General features: G+C 47.3%; 1 protein-coding gene across 1 annotated transcript in view; it reads left to right on the top strand.

Annotated features, from left to right (window-relative positions):
• ABTB2 (ankyrin repeat and BTB domain containing 2) overlaps positions 1-17,554 on the top strand; it is a 111,686-nt gene extending 94,132 nt beyond the window's left edge. The window contains exons 4-17 of the mRNA XM_054634709.2: positions 993-1,145; positions 2,817-2,982; positions 6,030-6,119; positions 6,559-6,660; positions 8,053-8,149; positions 8,813-8,948; positions 9,966-10,192; positions 10,878-11,056; positions 11,400-11,505; positions 11,651-11,753; positions 12,200-12,290; positions 13,913-13,981; positions 14,382-14,495; positions 15,766-17,554. Of these exons, the coding sequence (XP_054490684.1) occupies positions 993-1,145; positions 2,817-2,982; positions 6,030-6,119; positions 6,559-6,660; positions 8,053-8,149; positions 8,813-8,948; positions 9,966-10,192; positions 10,878-11,056; positions 11,400-11,505; positions 11,651-11,753; positions 12,200-12,290; positions 13,913-13,981; positions 14,382-14,495; positions 15,766-15,963 (1,831 nt within the window). The 3' untranslated portion in view covers positions 15,964-17,554. The remainder of the gene's footprint in view (positions 1-992; positions 1,146-2,816; positions 2,983-6,029; positions 6,120-6,558; positions 6,661-8,052; positions 8,150-8,812; positions 8,949-9,965; positions 10,193-10,877; positions 11,057-11,399; positions 11,506-11,650; positions 11,754-12,199; positions 12,291-13,912; positions 13,982-14,381; positions 14,496-15,765) is intronic.
• The last annotated feature ends 396 nt before the right edge of the window (positions 17,555-17,950 follow it).

Raw genomic sequence — 17,950 nt, 5'->3', positions numbered from 1 at the left:
GCAGCTCCCTCTTCCTGCCCTCACACATGTACACAGGCACAGCTTTGAAAATGCCTTTCATGGCTTCAGCTACTTTCATTAATGCCCAATCAGTTCATATTGCCTCATATATATATTTTTGTCTCTGAACGTTGTAAAGGAATTGATCCTTTCTCTCCTCAGTTCTTTTCTTTTGAATGGTTAAATGGAACAGACTTTTTTTTTCCCTTCTTTTTCCACAGCGTTAATGAAGTCGTTTCTGGGAATGGGAGAGGTGTTTTCATTACAGCTGGCAGTTCCAAGCCTTCCACTGGGGTGGCAGGTATCCTTGGGGAAAAAATCAAGCAAAATAGATCAGTCTGGCTGTATATTGAGAGGGTAGATGAGATGTGTTGTGTATGAGAGCATTATGGTTAATATACATTAATGTATGATCTCAGTGCTGTGTTCATTCTTACAGCAGGAGTAAAGGGGGCTAATCACAAGCTGGTGCTGCTGTTATTATCTTATTTATATTCCTTTATTGCCTTGTAGCCCTTCATATTGAGTAAAACCTCATTGTTCCACCAGTTCTGTGGTCTGGAGGCTCGGGGGGGTAAAACTGAGGGTCAGGTGGGCATAACTGAGCTCTGCATAAGAAAGGCATAATGCAGAAAGCCGTGGGGATAGAGGTAACGTAAAGATTAATGGAGGCAGGACTGAATTTAGCAAGATTTGAAGTTGCAAACAGTCAAGGATATTTGTAGTGTTCCTAGCGGAGGAGTGTAAAATAATAATAAATAATAAATAATCCTGTGCCTATGGATTATTTAGAATAACAGACACAGCTATTACATAAACTGCTCAGGTGGCCGAGGCTGAGCGGCTCATTCCTACAGCCATGACCTCCAGTCCAGTTTCCTTCCTCAGGTGGGATTTATCCGTGCCAGGCTCCCCCTTGCACACCCAGGAGCCCACAGTGTCCTGCAGCCCCAGCCCTTGTTCCCTCATGGATTTCTGCCCTCCCTTCACAGCCCCTTCATGCTGCTGCCGCCGCTGATGGAGTGGATGCGCGTGGCCATCACCTACGCCGAGCACCGCCGCAGCCTGACCGTGGACAGCGACGACATCAGGCAGACGGCCAGGCTGCTCCTCCCGGGGCTGGACTGCGAGCCACGCCAGCTCAAGTACGTGGGCTGAACTTTGGGAAGCTCCTCCGGTCCTTGGAGCTTCTTAAAACTTTCCTGTAGTGGTTTTGGCTCGCCATTTTGAGATTTCCCGGCCAACGCGCCAGTTAGTGTGGTGGGTTCAGTGCTGGCCAATCACCAGCACAAAAATGGACAATATTAAACAACAAAACCTCTTGCTGCTCCAGAAGAGGTGACAAACTCATAAAGCCCCCTCTGTGGGCTGTAGCTCAGCTCACTTAGTGTCTTATCAGTCCCTCCAGTGCTGGAAATGCTGCGGCCCCAGGTGCACACAGGTGGGAGCTGCCAGTGCTCAGGCACAGAATATTCCTGGCTGGAAGGGACCCACAAGGATCATCAAGTCCAACTCTTAAGAATTAGCACCATGCTCTAACCACGGAGCTAATCTCAGGGTCATGCTTCCACTGTGTTTGCCAGAAGCCAGATCTCTCTGTGCTGCACAGGCGATACGCATTTAACCTTCTGGTACTTCCCGAGATAAAGGAACTTTGGCCAAACTATGCAGCTGGGGCTGAAAGATTCTTTTGTCTTTCTGAAAATTGAATGTGAAATGCAAGTATTTGGGTTCCGGGTTTTTCTGTGCCTCAGACTTAATGACAAGATTATTCTTTGCTTTATAAGATAGCTTGAATGAAAGATCTAAACTAGCAAAAAAAACCCAAACTTAATTCCAGATTGCATTATTTGATCCTTTAAAGCAGTCATTTTGTATCCAGCATGTTCAGGGGGAAAGAAGGTCTTGAAACTGGTATGTTTGTTTAATTGCTTATTTATTTATTTATTTATTTATTTATTTATTTATTTATTTATTTATTCCTGACTTGCTGTGGGATAGGAACAATGTGCAAAGGCAAGTTCCATCTCTTCAAAAACCTTTGTTTTTCTGAAGTTCACTGGAGTTCAAGTGGAGTAATTTTATTTCACTTTTTTTTTTTACATAGTTCTTCTTTTTGTCTTTCTTCTTACTATTATGTAAAGTAATTACATCTTATTCTGGGTAACATGGTAGACTGTGATACCAGTTAGAACAACATTATGGTAGGATTTTATGAGAGATTCATCCTGAATCTTCTGTGTGAGGTTATGAGTGGCCTGTTCCTCTGGCAGGCTGTCCAGGCTCTCCAGAGGAGGATGGCTGTGCTGAAAGCATCTCATTTATCAGAGGAACTTGGCAGGCTTATATCTCACTCACTGAGAGTTTGCTCAAGAGCCTGTGCTGGAAACCAGGAGGGCACTGTGGAAGGCATTCACCCCAAAATAACATCAAAGGGCTGAGCTCCCAGTGCCAGCCTCCAGTTGGGAAGTGATCCTTCAGTGAAGGAGACACACTTCCAGGTCTGGAATTCAGAAGAGTCTGAGCAGACAGTCAGAGGATTTACAGTAATCCCTGGGCTCCTTCCAGATGACATAAAAGTTGTCCTGATAGTCATCTAAAGGATAAGGATTTAGTAGATCCTCACAGAAATGTTAAAGCATTTCTTTCAGTTGAGTTGCTGGAAAAGAAAGCATTGAGGGTGTTCCCCTGCCTAAATTGGATTTTGATTTCATACTTTAAAAAATTTTTGATATTTTTTTGCCCAGAAAAGACTAAGGATCCATATATTTTTTAATGGTGTGGGCACTATCCAGGAATTCTTTTGTCTTTCACAGACCTGAATGCTGCTTCAGCTCCTTCAGGAGACTGGATGCTAAAGCTGCTACTGAGAAATTCCAGCAGGATCTGGGCTTCCGCATGCTGAACTGTGGGAGGACGGATCTGATCAACCAGGCCATCGATGCACTGGGCCCCGACGGGGTGAACACCATGGATGATCAGGTGTGCCACAGAACAAACCCTCACCACCCCAAAGCCCCCTGCATCAGCAGCTCCCTCCTTCCTTTCCACGTGGCAAATCAATACCAGGTCGTGTTTGTTGCCTCTCCCAGGGTTTTCTAATTTTGGCTTGTGGTTTAGACTGAAAATGCATCCCTTAAAACACAGAAAAATACTTCCCCACCCCTCATGCCACCCCTCCAAAAAAAAAAGCGCCCCATTAGAGCCTGGAGTGGATTGTTTATCAGCTGGAATGTCTGTTCTTCTTTGGATGGGCTGTCTCAGGCACTGATGGCAGGCAGGTTAACACAGGGGCAGTGAATGGAAAGTCTGATCCGTGCTGAGAGGATGTCAAAGCAAAGTGGTTTCTTTTCCAGTGACACTCTCCTCTGGCTCAGCAGCCCAAATCCCGGCTGGGTTAGTGAGGAGTGACCAAAAGGTGTTTTTGTCTCATGGCTTTCAAGCTCAGAGCAGTTTGGAATACAAGACACAGCACTGAGAACCCCGCTCCAGTGGCCTGGTGTCAGTCAGTGTTAGATTTGCTCATAGTCCATCGTGCTGATGTGTCTGTTTATCCATTCTTAACTGTTCCCTGCTCAGCTACACTGAACCACAGGGATTTGATAGTCCTGGGAGTCTCTGGCTGCTTCTGCTCATGCTGTCAGTCCCATCAAGTAACAGCAGAGTCTGTCCTCTGGGATATCATTCAATGCATGGAATTAGCTTTTAATTTAAAAAAAGGGGGGAAAAAGCCACCTCTCCTAAATAAACACTCGTTACAGCTGTCACAGCGAGGAGAATGAGCTGTCACATCTCTGGAACAAGAGGATATTGAGCGGTGGGAAGGGTTTATGTTCAGGTAGAGAGGTTTTCTCACTGCCAGCATTTTACTGCAGTAACATTTCAGACCCAGCTCTGAACCTGGCACATCTTCCATAGCACTTCCCACCTTCCTGCAGTTTTAAGGGAAGTGTGAATGTATACACAAGTAGCAGAAACTGCTCCTGGACATATCTGGGTGTGTAGTTGCCTTATTTACAAATCCAGTACCAGGAGCTTTGTGGTCACTGGGGTGGGTATCTCATCATAGATACTCACTTCAGTAAAGTGACTGAGGTGGCAGATTTATATTATAAAGGTTTCCCACCTCCTCTTTATTTTTTTTTTAAATAAGCTTTTGCAGTTCCTGTAGCCCAGAGGCCACTCAATCTCTCAAAGATTATTTTGTGATTTGCATTGTGAGCCACTGTGCCCCAACACCTCAGACACTGGTGCCAGGACTGTCACTTCTTGCTGCAGGATGTCCCCTACCTCTGACACAGACAGCAAACTGGGAGCTGTCTGGCTTTTGTCAGCACAGAGACTCCTGTGTGCAGCTCCTTGGGAAGTCTGAGGAGTTTCTGCTGTCACTCACTGATGTCTCATCCTGTGGGTGGGATCCTCCTCTTGCCAGCCCTGCTGTGAGAGGGGCAGCTCTGTCGTCTTTGGCCCTCAGAGAGTGTTTTGGCACCAACAAAAAGGGCAGGACAGGCCCCCCTCTGGAGACATTGTTGCTTGGAAATTCTCCACTTGACTCTGGAGCAACTCAGCTTTGTGTCCAAGCAAGTGCCTGCACGGCACTGCCCACCCCAGGCAGAGTTAAATCCCAGTTCTGGGAATGAGCTCTGCCATAGCTGGAACAGGAAACCAAAGCTGGACTTTGCCACCAGCTTGTTTTGCTCCTTTTGGAAAAGAGTAAGACAAAGCCAGATGCCCAAACGTGGGAAAACTGACTTGGGTATGACAGAGCTGTGGGATAATTTAATACAAAGGTTTTAGATCCAGGTTGGGATTTGGACCACTCCCAGGGTGTGAGCGTGTCCAGGATGTTCAGACCCACTTGCCCATCTGTGTACATGGAAATCTGTGGAAAAGAACTCAGAACATCCCCTCAGAAATGTGAGTTTGGAGCAGGACCCTGTATTCAGTTCTGATGGGGACCAAGCACTCTGGTTTCAAGGGATTGGAGATGTTCAGGAGAACAAACTCTTCTTCCCTTTGCAAGGAGCAAGCAGGAAGTGCAAAACTAACATTAAAAATTAAAAAGGACAGTGTTAAGTCTATACAAGTTTTAGAGCCCTAACTTGGGTTTGTGCCTGCAGACCTGCATTTTGAATTCTCAGTTTATTTGTCTATAATGAGTGTGGAGCCTCCCAAGCCCCACAAAAGCCAGAATATCTCACCCAGAAATATCCTCACCAATGGAAGTGCCCCAAAGCAGGAAACTGGGAGTTGTGGCTGCTTTGAAAAGAAACCTTTGCAGAGTCAAGAGCAGAGCTCCTGTGTGAGAGATGTAGTTCCATTTTACAGTGCAGCTCCCATTAAGGATGAAGCTCTGTTATTGCACACTGAGCTGCGGAGATGCTGCCTGTAAAAAATTCAAATGCCTGCAATAATTAAGAGGAGGGGGCAGGAAAGCTGTGAGATGTGAGTAGGAATGGATTTTACCAGGCCATTTCCTTTCTGTCCTTGGCTACTTCAGGAATGAGCTCCATAAGTAAGGCTCATTTTTCTCATCATTCATCTCTGAGCCGTCATGGTTTGCTGGTTAAGTAGAAGGAGGGAGATTTATGGGATTGAAATGCTGAAATATTGAGGCAAATAGGATTTTAGCAATGGGGAGAAGTTGCCAAATAAATTCATCGTCTGTATTTTTGTGTTGCTTTCTGCCTTCAGTTAATTTGGCTACAAATGAGCCAAGAAATGGGATTTTTTTGTTGGCAGCCTTGGGAAAGCTGGAGGGTTGTGGACAATACAGGGCTAGAATTTTCAGTGATCCTTTTTGTGTTCTTTCAGCCTTGTCCAGTGATGTTTTGTCCAGGTCATTTTCCAATATCAGTTGTACCCACTCTGCATAGAAATCATAAATGCTTTATAAATACATGTATGCTGTCCCTACACAGACTCTGTAGGTTAAGATTCAAACTGGCTGTGTCCATGACAGTGTCACTGTTGGTAGGGATAGAAAGATAACTTTGTTTATGTTGTTATTTTTTGTTTCCTTTCTGAAGGGTATGACCCCCCTCATGTACGCCTGTGCTGCTGGAGATGAAGCCATGGTCCAAATGCTTATAGATGCTGGAGCAAATTTGGATATACCAGTGAGTAACCCTCTTCCCATAACTATCCAGCTGTAAACTAACAGGAGTTCTGAAATCTCTCCTAGCAACTGAAGGCTTCAGTCCCGGAAGCTTCAAGCAAGGCATTTCTCCCAGAAACCATCACTTCAGGGATTTGGGAGGGGGGAGAAAACCTTCCAAACCTCTTGGAGCACTCAGTGGCTCCAGTTAGGATTGGCACTGGCAAGTCTAATGGGCAGGGGAGGGCGAGGGAAGGAGCTGCCACAGGGAAAAACCAGTGAGCCCATGAAAAGTCCCAGGGGATGGGGCAGAGCGAGTGGTGGTCACAGTGTTCTCTAAGTGGCCCAAGTCCCCGTTCCCTGGGCCAGTCACTCACAGAGGAAGAGGCTGGTTGTGTAGAAGGCAGGGGAGGAAGGCAGGCAGGCTGCAGTGGGTAATGAGTGCTGCTTCCCTGCTCCAGGTGCCCAGTGCCTCTCCACGATACCCCTCGGTGCATCCCGACAGCCGGCACTGGACTGCGCTCACCTTTGCCGTGCTGCACGAGCACATCTCCGTGGTGCAGGTAAGATTCCAGCCTGCAATCCTTCCAGCAGGCACAGGGCACTGAAATGCCTTGCTCCCAGCCTTCCTGAGCCTCCTAAACACCAGTGAAAAAACCTGCTGCTGTTTAAAACAAGGAGAATGAATATTGGTGGCATAATTCCTAGCAAGGCCTTGATAACAAAGCACAGCATGTTTCTGTATCTTTCTTTGGTTTCAGTGTTGCTCCAAAGCTCACTGCTCCCAAAACAATGCTGCACAATAATTTCTTTAGTTTTAAATAAACTAGTGCTTCACGTGGAGTGGTTGCAGGTTGGCTGTTTGATCAGGAGCTTTATAACAGTAGATATTAATTGGTTTATAAATTTACATGCAAAAATCCAGTGTGTGCTGATGTCTGCTCTAATGGCAGCAAATCATCTGTAACTTCCTTCATAATCCTTGAGAATGGCATGAACAAGACTTGAGCTGTTGTGGGATTTGAGCCCGTGGCATCCTCCCTGCTCCTTTCTCTGTGGAATTATCACAGGGGGCAGCAGGATGGGATGGAGCCCCAGAAATGCTACCCAGACTTCCAGGGGAATGAAAAACTATCACAGCAGACAATCAATTGCTGTTGAATTTAATTTACCTTCTGCTCAAAGGGAAGGAATAAAATTTAAAAAAAAAAAAAAAAAAAAGATGTAAGTAAATGGAGGCTGCACACACTCATCTTTTGTTTGTGTACATTTATACATAATTATAAAGATTAGATTCCACCTGGCAAACTGCCCAGGCAGCCTTTGGTATTCCAGAGGTTGGACAGCCTTAATTTATGTGTGAGATATGAGTTTGATTCTCCCAGGAGATGAAGCCAAGTGAATCAAAGCTCCTGTTGTGTACTGCAGTGCCCACAATCGTGGAAGCATGGAATATCCTGATGGATACACACACACAAGGCTGATCCTCCTTGCCAGCCCTGCTCTGGGTGCTCCAGAGCCTTCTGCCAGCCCCACCTGGCCATAAAACATGCCCATCACCCTGGCACCTTCTCCCCTTCACCTGGGAGGGGGCTCTTTCCCTCACAGCAGCTCAGTGAAAGCAGGTTCTGTGTGACAGTCCCTGCAGCTGCCTGGCCTCCCTACACAGGCTCCAGAGGTATGACCAGCCTGGTAATTCCCTGGGGGAACCCTGCTTCCTGTGCACAGCATGGAGCTAGGATGGACTTCCTGCTCTGATTGCAGAGCCCTTTGGAGCTGGAGATTCCAATTGCACAGCCACGACCATAAAGGAGATTAAAAAGGAGGCAGTGCTCTCCACATGGGCCCTCCTCACTCTGAACCCACTGGTTCTCCTTTCTGACACCCAGCCCTGGCTGCTTGGTCCTCCTGAATTGCCCTTTTCCCAACTCCCTGTCTTTCCTGTGCCCTTGCAGCTGCTCCTGGATGCTGGTGCCCACGTGGAGGGCTCTGCCGTGAATACTGGGGAGGACAACTATGCTGAGACCCCGCTCCAGCTGGCCTCAGCTGCAGGTGAGCTCCCTGTGGCCTCAGCACTCTCCATCTCTTCCTGCCACCAGCCTGATGGGCCCCAAGTATCTGTTTTCCAACTTGTCCCATTCATTGACTCCTCCCCAGAGCCCCCACAGCAGAGCTGATGGCACCAAATCCTTCACAAAGCACTGTCAAGGAACATAAACTGTCTAGTCTGGGCATGTCTGTGGGCCTAAGCAACACCCAGATGTGAAAAATTAACAAGTTTCCATTCAGCCTGGGGAAAAATGACTGTTATATAAAGAAATTTGGTTTATTAGTTTATTAAATGCAGGTAAAAATTCTGCATTTCTTCTAGTGGGCTGTCAGGAGCTGAGCATTCTGAGAACGAGTCTGTGCTGGCCTTGTTTGTCAACACTTCTCACCTCAAAGTGGTTTTAGTTTTTTTTCCTTTTGTTTCTTTCTCTGTTATCTTTGTGCTTTTATGAAGAGGAGTGGCTGGCTTGCTCTGTTCCAAGCTTTATGGAAAGGATAAAAAAGGCCTCTTCCTCTCCCAGAGACACCCAGTGCTGGATGTCTTGCCACCACTCCTTACTCCCTCTAATGGGAATGGAGCCAGGGAGTCCTGCCTGTGGCCAGTCCTCCCAGTGTTTTGTGCTTCCACACAGGGACCATGCTGATGTTCCTGTCCTTTTTCCCCAGGGAATTATGAACTGGTCAGCCTGCTGCTCAGCAGGGGTGCTGACCCACTGCTGAGCATGCTGGAGGTCAACGGGATGTCATCGTCACTCCACGAGGACATGAACTGCTTCAGCCACTCGGCAGCACACGGCCACAGGTAGTGCTCTGCTCCTGCTCACAACAGGGCTTTTTTGCACTCTAGGTGTTGCTGTGTGTCCTGTGTGACTTTGTGACCCAAACCCCTGCCTGTGCAGTTCAGCAGGTGGGGTTAATACTCTCCTGACAACAAAGAGCAAAGATCTTTCTTTGCTGTTTCTTGTCCTTACACTTGCTGGTCTGGCTCTGCAGCACTGAGAGTGACCTGGTTTTAAGCCCCACATCAGCAGACCAAGTCCCACCTAAGGATAGGTTATGAGATCAGGGTTGTGAGATCCTGGTTCATGTTCTGAGATGGAATCTAATCAGGTTGAAGTGGCAAGAAGAACTTACAGCAGAGCCTGGGTGTCTGCATCTCTGGTTTTTGGGTGGCCAGTCAAGAGGTGAATCATTAAACCAGCCAGCCTGGGCTCTCCAACCCTGTTTTCAGGGTGGTTGTTCAGAAATAAGACATTACTTGCAAGATCCTCCAGAAACCTCTGTGTTCCCAGAAAAAACATAAGTGAGATCCAAGGCTTGTTCTGCCATAGGATAGGATGGGGTGATGCTAAAGCTGGGTCCTTAAATAAGCTGGATTTAGCCCCAGGGAGTGGTGTGGGTGCAGGGGGAGCAGCGGCTGGTGGCAGTGCAGCAGCACAGGGAGTGCTGGGTGGCCCTGCTGGGCTGGGGAATGTCTGGAGCAGCTGTCCCCAGCTGGCTGAGGGACACCCGTGATGCAAACTCCCCAAACAAGACACAAACAAGAAAGTCTGTTTCTTGCAACTGCCGTGTGAAATTCCAAACAAACCCCCCATGTGAGGAGTGCAGGCCATGTTTATGCCTTTGCTGAGGGGCACCAGTTTCTAGGATGTGGGGTAGGGAAGGACAAGTGGTTTCCATGCTGCTCCACAGTGCCAGCTGTCTTTGGGAAGGAAATTACTGTTTACTGAGCCGGATCCCTAATCCCAAATCCCCACAGTCCTGTCTGAGTTGTTGAAATTTCCTTTGTCAGTAAGCGAAACCTCTCGTCCCTGCTCAGGAATGTCCTGCGCAAGCTCCTGAGCCAGCCCCAGCAGGCCAAGGGGGATGTGCTGTCCCTGGAGGAGATCCTGGCTGAGGGGGTGGAGAGTGACACCTCCAGCCAGGGCAGCTCCAGCGAGGGGCAGGTGCGGCTGTGCAAGACGCGGATGAAGGCCCTGCAGGAGGCCATGTACTACAGCGCCGAGCACGGCTACGTGGACATCACCATGGAGCTCAGGGCCCTGGGTGAGCCCTTCCTTCTCAGCACTGTGCACATGAGGCATAAAAACCTTCCTTTTCTGCCCCTCTCACTTAGAAGAGCAACATCTGCAAACCTGTTTAATCTAAATTTTAAAAGTGTTTAAGGCTCCTCATAAGTGGGTTTTTTTTCAAATTCCTGCTACTCTGGGATGTCCCTCACACTTGGCTGAATCCTGTGTTCACATGTATCAAGGAAGGGGCATTTCTTCCTGTCAGATACTTATGTCTAAAATTCACTCTTTATCAATGGTTTAAGGTGAAGGAACAAAACTGATCTCAAGGTAGGAGAGAGAAAAGCTTTGAGCTCGTGTGTAACTGAGAGAAAAGACCTCACACCACAGTTGTGTGGCATTATGTATTCTTACAACTTCAGTTCAAATTTGTCTTGTGGTTCTGACTAACCATGAAGCTCAGAACAAAACAGGGAGTCTCTGATCCTTAAAAATCAGCAGAAATTTCCAATTTATGATCCTGGTGCCAATCCTTTGTCACTTAATCTGTCAGTGACCCAGTTCAGTCACCTTTAATATCAAGATAAAAATCTGTCTGCTGTTAGGATGTAGATAGAGCTACTTCAGTGCTGCCAAGTGTTAGTAATAGGAGCAGGATAATCTCCTCACAGGCACTTCAGGAAATCATTTTTCACTGTCCCTTTTTCCTGTGGCTGCAGGAGTGCCCTGGAAGCTCCACGTGTGGATCGAGTCCCTACGGACAACCTTCTCCCAGTCCCGCTACTCCGTGGTGCAGACCCTGCTGAGGGAGTTTGTCACCATCAAAGAGGAGGACTACAATGAGGAGCTGGTCACTGAGGGGCTGCAGCTCATGTTTGACATCCTCAAAACCAGCAAAGTAAGTCAGAGCTTTATGACTACCAGAGCTGAGTGTTCTGGGGTTTCATTGTTGTTGGCCACAACAGGCACAGGGGAATGGCTGGGCAAAGTCCCTTGGAGTTATGGCATGGAAATGGCCCTGGAAGCATTTATCTCAATTCATAAACAGCCCCCAGACAGTCCTCACACCTGGGGGAAGCTCTGCAGCTCTTTATACCTCCACAACTCCATAGATATTGTAATTCTGCCTTAATTTAAAGCTGTGGGGAGGTAACTCCTGTAGGGTGCAGTTGCTGCAAGCCCCAGGTGAGCCCCTACAGCACATTTGGCCCCTGCTGATCCCTGTTCCATCCTCTTCACAGAATGAGTCCATCAACCAGCAGCTGGCATCCATCTTCACCCACTGCTATGGCAGCAGCCCCATTCCCAGCATTCCCGAGATCCGGAAGACTCTGCCAGCTCGGCTGGGTAAGGTGCTCATCTCAGCAGTGATCTTCTTTTGATTGCTGCTGGCTTGGGGCTTTTTTATTTGTTCGTTTGGATTTCTTTTCTGAAAAGCATGCACGGTATTAAAAAAAAGTGTCACCTTTTTTTTTGTCGCTTTACCCAACAGATCCTCACTTTCTGAACAATAAAGAAATGTCTGATGTAACTTTCTTAGTGGAAGGAAAGCTCTTTTATGCACACAAAGTCCTACTGGTTACTGCATCTAACAGGTGAGTCACTAACCAGGGACATAATGAATCCAGCCATGATTATCCCTGAAATCATGTGTGGTAGATGGAGTGCACATATCCAGCCATTCCCTGCCTTCCCATTCCTTCTCCCAGAGTTTGCAGGGAGAGCTGCACTTGCTCCAGCTTTCCTGGAATCTCACACTGGCCTGGTGCACTTGCAGTTTGCAGTTTGTTTCTCTGTTCTTGGCATGGAAACAGGGTTTTCCACCTATCACAAGGTGGGATTAGATCAGATCCAGGCAATTTACAGTTTTAAATTATCCCTGAACTAATCATCATTAAATTAAAGGAGATGTTCTGATTTTCAGCTTGCAAAGAACAAGGAGGGATCTTTGTTTTGCCCTTGCTGTTTGTGATGAGTGTGTGGCACACTAATACAGTTAAATCAGATCTTCTCAATTAAATCTGTTTAAAACCATTCCCAGGTTCAAGACCCTAATGACCAATAAAACAGAGCACGACGGCCACGGCAGCAAGACTGTAGAAATCAGTGATATGAAATACAACATTTTCAAGGTATGGGACTTAATCCAACTCTTTCTTTATTCTTTTTCATCTTCTCAACTACTTGGAAGGTAAGACAAACCCAAGTAGTAATATCATAAGTAGATAATAAGTAATACCATAATTAGATAATATTACACGTGGAAATGGAGTACCTTTGAGCAGATCTGAATTTAAGGAGTTTTCTGAAATACCCTTTTTCCAAAGTTCCAGCCTTAAAACAAACTCTTCCAGTCTATAGTCTTATTGTATTCCTAGGCAGCTGACTCCTCCATAAAGCAGGAGAAACTAGTCTTCTACTAAAAAGTAGTTCTATACTTTTAACACACCATTATCATACTTTTTACACCACCATTTTTATGCTTTGCTAAGCAAAAAGTGACTTATTTACAGCAGGTGTGTTGCCAGGCTTCATATTAATTCAAATCAGATTATAAGAAATCAGTGGTGTCCCTTTTAAGAAAGCTCAGAACTGAGAATTTTGCTTTGCTTTTATGACATTTCCATATTTAGTGGAGGAACAGGGAGATGTGAAGTGCAGAATAAGTCATGTAGCTGTTTCACTAAAGGGTTGAGGCTTTTTTTTTTCTCTTTTTATAAGCAAACAGGCCTGGTCTGTTGGTCAGCAGTGCTGTTATCTCACTAGAGGGAAATAAGTTGACCATGAGAACATCTTTGTTCTGCTTGTAAGGGGCTGTACAAGTTTTGTGTTGGACAGGTGACATCCAAATTTTGCAGCTTCAAGCCACAACAGAGAAGAAAATGTAACTGAGTATTGAAACAAGCTTCCTTAACAGCATTTGTACATCAAAAGGTTTCTAAAGATAAACTTGTGCTTCAGTGGAGGGAGAGAGACAAATCAGAAAGAATTGAAACAGTGCAGTATTTGACAATTTGATGGCAAATACAGTCAGAGGGGTTAAGGAGAGGCGGGCTCAGGTAGGGTGGAGGATGCTGAGCCACCAGAGATGTGGGTCCTGCTCAGGGCTCTGCATGCAACTCTGTTAAACAAATAAGGCAATCTCACAAGGGGCAGCTTTGTTTAGTTCCCAGCCCTGTTAGGAATGGCAAGCAGAGCTTGCAAGCCCCACACAGCACCCAGGACACTTCTGTGATCCAACACCAGATCCATTCCCTCCCCTGACACTGCCTGGGCTGGGGGTGGCGCATGCAGATCAAAGAGCAGGAGCTGCCTCTTGCTCTCCCTGCAGACAATTAATGCCTTTTCCTCCAGGCCCGGAGAGGGGCTGGAAGCTGATTAGAAGCCCAGCAGGGGAGGTGAGTGGCTGGGAGGTCCCCGGGATGCTCACGCTGGGCCCGCTGGCACTCGGTGCGTGACCGGCCTGCCCGGCTTCGGCAGCCTGGATCCCAGACAAGGACGGCGGTGTTGCCCAGAGACACGCTGTCACCCTCAGCCCAAAGTCCCCAGCAGGGCCCTTTTCAGGGCCCAAGAGAAAAAAGGACTGTTAGAAAGTAGCAGATTTGCTACACTACAGAGTGAGAAAAAAGCCACCAGTGGAGGTGGGAGCCGGCACAGGACACGATTCCCGTCTGCTCAGGAAGGGGACCACAGCCATCAACAGCCCCTTGTGACTGCCCTGATAACTTCATGCCTGGCCTTCTTCCCATTCCAGATGCTGATGCAGTATTTATACTATGGAGGGACAGAATCCATGGAAATTCCCACCACTGATATCTTAGAGGTGAGAGAGCTTTTTCTTCCAAGTCTTGCCAAGTGCGCTGGGGCATAAAACAGAGTTGAAAGGCAAAATCCAGGAGCTAACAGCAGGCTCCCATTCAGTCCAGGAGCATATTTAATGCTTGGAAATGAGCTTTAAAGTTTCAAAACATCGCTGCTTGGTGTTTCTGTGTCGTGCTGACAGAAAGGAGAGCAAATATGCTTGTGGGAGGAGCTTTTGCTAAGAGGGGAAATGTGTCAGTCTGACACTTCAGCATGGAGCGGCCTTTTTGCTGTTTGATGAGGACTTGGCCATTAAAACAGCGAGTCAGAGACTCTTCAGAGAGGAAATCATCCGTCCTGTTTGCCTTCCCCAGGCCTTTCAAGCCTCATGATCTCAAATAGCCTCTCTCTTGTCCCCGTAGCTGCTGTCGGCTGCCAGCCTGTTCCAGCTGGACGGCCTCCAGAGACACTGTGAAATCCTCTGTGCCCAGACCATCAGCATGGACAACTCTGTCAACATCTATAAATATGCAAAGGTAGGTCCAACCCGCCTGGTTTGAGAACCCCAGTGAGCAGCCTGTGTGCTGCTGGTGGTAACTAAAAACCCCAGGTGGGCACCCTCCCTGCAGGTGACTCCTCCCAGCCACAACACCAGGGAGATGATTCCCAGCTCCAGGCTGGAAAGTCCTGCACAGCCCCGGTGTGTTTTCTTGTCTGGAGCAATCATGGATGAAATGGATGGGGGATCCCTGCAGAGCAGGGGAAAGCTGTCTTAACAGGCTGATACAGCAACATCAGCAAATCCTGAGGGATTCAAATCCTGAGAGCAGCAGGGGCAATTGATCACACCACAGCAACTACAGAGTGAACCCTTTCCTGGCACCCCTGCTGCTAGAGAATATTCTTTTCAGCTCCAAAAGGAGCATAAAGTCTGTTGTGTGACAGATACACACCTCTGTAGCAAATAACATAAATCAGAGAAATGCTCTGCTCTTCCTGGAATTTTGCAGGATCAGATCCCTTAAAGACAAGGAGAAAACTGCACAGAGGGCTGCTAATGATTTTTTTCCCACCGTGTGTGTAGTGTCCCATTGATGCTTTTCAATTTCTCTCACATTGGGCTGGTTTCTTTCAGACCTAAAATTTAACAGTGTGCAGTGGTAAAAAGGGGAAACAGCATTCCCTACTGGCCATTATGTACTTTTCCTTAAATTATTATTTGCACAGAATTCCCAGGAAGAGGCTGTGTGTGCACAGAGCTTCTTAATATTGAATTTGAGTTTCATTGTTCTTGTTACTGATCCTGAAGCAAAAGGAGCCAGATCCCAGGCAGAAATCACCTCGTGGTGGTTCAGGAGTGCAGCATCCCCGTTCTCCTGTGTTCAGCCCCTCCTTGGAGGGATGGGGCTCCCGTCCTGTGACCCGTGTCCTGATTGCCCCGAGCCCTGCTCACCATCTGCCAGCACAGCAGCGTTGTTGTGTGCTGTGGCTCAGCCAAACAGGTACCTTGGCCACCTCATCAGCCAGCTGCTCTGCTGCAGGAAGGGAAGGGGCTGGAGTGCAGGCCAGCAGCTCTGCCAACAGCAGGCCGGCAGGGGAAGGAATTAAAAAAGCCTGGATGCCCCCCTGCAAAAAGCACCAAGAGAAATGATCAAAGTCCTGCCTTCAGTGCTTTTCCACTGTTACTCCTGTCTTTTAATTTTCCAAGAGACAAAAAGGAGAAGAGCATTAGGAATGAGAGGCTCAGGGATGTCATTTAGGTCTGTGATGTACAGAAGGGGTTAATAATGCTGCTGTCTTCCTCAGATTCACAATGCACCAGAACTGGCCTCTTTCTGCGAGGGCTTCTTCCTCAAGCACATGAGCTCCCTGCTGGAGCAGGACTCGTTCAAGCAGCTCATCTACAGCAGGAACAGCAAAGTGCAGGGCCTGGACCCTCTGAGGGACCTGCAGGCAGCGCTGGCCGGGCGCCTGCACTCGGTGTACGTCACCTCCAGGGTGTGAGGCAGCCCCAGTCCCGCTGGCAAACCGCGCTGCCCTGGGGCTGGCTGCCCTCTGCACCTTCCTGAGAGTGCCCTGGAGCCTGAACGGGCACCCCCTGTGCCCAGGGAGGGGAGCTGCCTTCTCTGTGCTGCTGCTGCTGCTGCTGCCACAGGAACAACACTGTCACACCAACCACGCTGCCACGGCCCAGACACCAGCTGGGGTGCAGGGAGAGCCCCAGCCGCAGCCATGGGCGCTGCCCTTTCCACGAGCACGGCGCTGGGCTGTGGAGAAGGAGGCAATTGAGCTAAGCCCAGCAGTAATACATGGGCTTAGGTTCATCCACACAGATGTTTTCCCTGTAAAAAGGCTGCCTAGAAGGAGTTTCCTGATCCTAAAGCCCATCCCACGAGCCATCTGTCTGCACACAAATACTTGCCCTCAGTAGTACCAGCGTCTGTGCATCACAACAGACCGACAGAAACTTCCCCAAAACTGTTTGCACCTTGAGAGAGAGGTTTTATGTTCAAAGCTGAGTAGAAACTAATACTAACACTGAAATTACTCACTCTTTAAGCCTAATATGAGAAGCTGAGCTGGGGCAGGGAGGGGAGGGGAGAGTTGGGGGTTTGAGTGTTTTGAAATACAGTTTCACTGTGCCAGTTGTTAATCTGGATCTGTTTTGAGGAGAAAGAAAAAGACTGTCTACCCTTTTGCTGTCAAGGTTTGATAGTGAGTGTCAGTCACGTTTTTCACCTTAAAAGCTTGTTTCTGAACATTGCCTGTGAGACCTGACCTCACAAAAGACACTTTGTAGAAGGCTCAGGTGTAGCAGGAGCTGGCAATAGGCTGAAAAACTGCCCAGTTGCAATAAAAGCAATAAAAGCCTCCCCTGGCCTCCAAAGAACATCCAGCTCAGTGGTTTGCTCTCTCTCTGGAGCTGGTTGGGATTGAGGAAAGACCTCTAGCTATTCCCACTGAGCTGTGCTAAGCATCCACCAAAAATCATTTGCCAGGACACTTCCATTTGTTGTAGACGGGTGAACAAGAGGAAACCAAGTTTTCAGTGGAGAACTATTTATTCCTCATTAGAAATTCAACAATTTATTCCCATTGTATCTAAACACAGTGGAAGGAGGAGGCTCAGCTGGACCCAGGCTCCAAAGCCCAGCACAGACACAGTTTAGATAAAGGGAAGGAGAAGGAACCACCAGCATCTCCCAGCAAATCCATCAAAATCTGACATGGCCTTGTTCCTAAAGGATTTACACAGAGGCAAATTGCATGCATGGATAAGGATTTTTAGTCAGCTGACAGGTTGGTCAGGGCACACTCCCTTTGTGCTTTAGGTACACATCTGCTGAACATCACCAGCTCCAATAACCCTATTTATTACAGAAAGCCATACAGGGGGGTCAAAATTATCACTGAGAAATGCCACAGAAGGCTTTATTTTGGAAAGTATTTTCAAGTAGCTGCTCCAGCTATCTGTACAAATATGTAGGTCCTCTTTTGTTGCTGTAATATTACAATGCTTTGTTTAATTGTACATTAATGTTGTCATTTATGTAAATGTACCGGGATTTTATTAACAACATAATTTTAAAATACACAGGTGCTGTTATTTGTTCTGTTCCTCTAACAGTAGGAAAAAAAATTTAAAGAGGAAAAGGCTGTTGCAATTGAAGCATCTTAAATTGGTTTTGGTGTACATAAATCTAATTTTAGGGATACAGAGCCATTCATTTCCCCTTCTTAGGCTCAGACATTTTTGTGAAGTTAAAAAGTTTAACTTGCATTTTTCCCTAGCTGGAATAAGATTACCTGCTTTCCAGCAGAAAGCAGCAAATGTAGTGTCCAAGAAACCCCTAATTCCAGCATTCTTCCCTGCAGCAGGAAAAACAGTGAGGGTTAAAGTAACTCTTAGGTCAGAGGTATTAAAAAAATAAACAGGTGATCCTTCCATGTCACCTCAGATCCCAGAGGCCAGAAGGGCTCTGGTTGGTGC

This window comes from Agelaius phoeniceus, chromosome 6 (genome assembly GCF_051311805.1).
Source record: "Agelaius phoeniceus isolate bAgePho1 chromosome 6, bAgePho1.hap1, whole genome shotgun sequence".
Classification (NCBI taxonomy): Eukaryota; Metazoa; Chordata; class Aves; order Passeriformes; family Icteridae; genus Agelaius; species Agelaius phoeniceus.
Note: the sequence above shows the minus strand (reverse complement) of the source record. Positions and strands in the feature narration are given on the sequence as shown.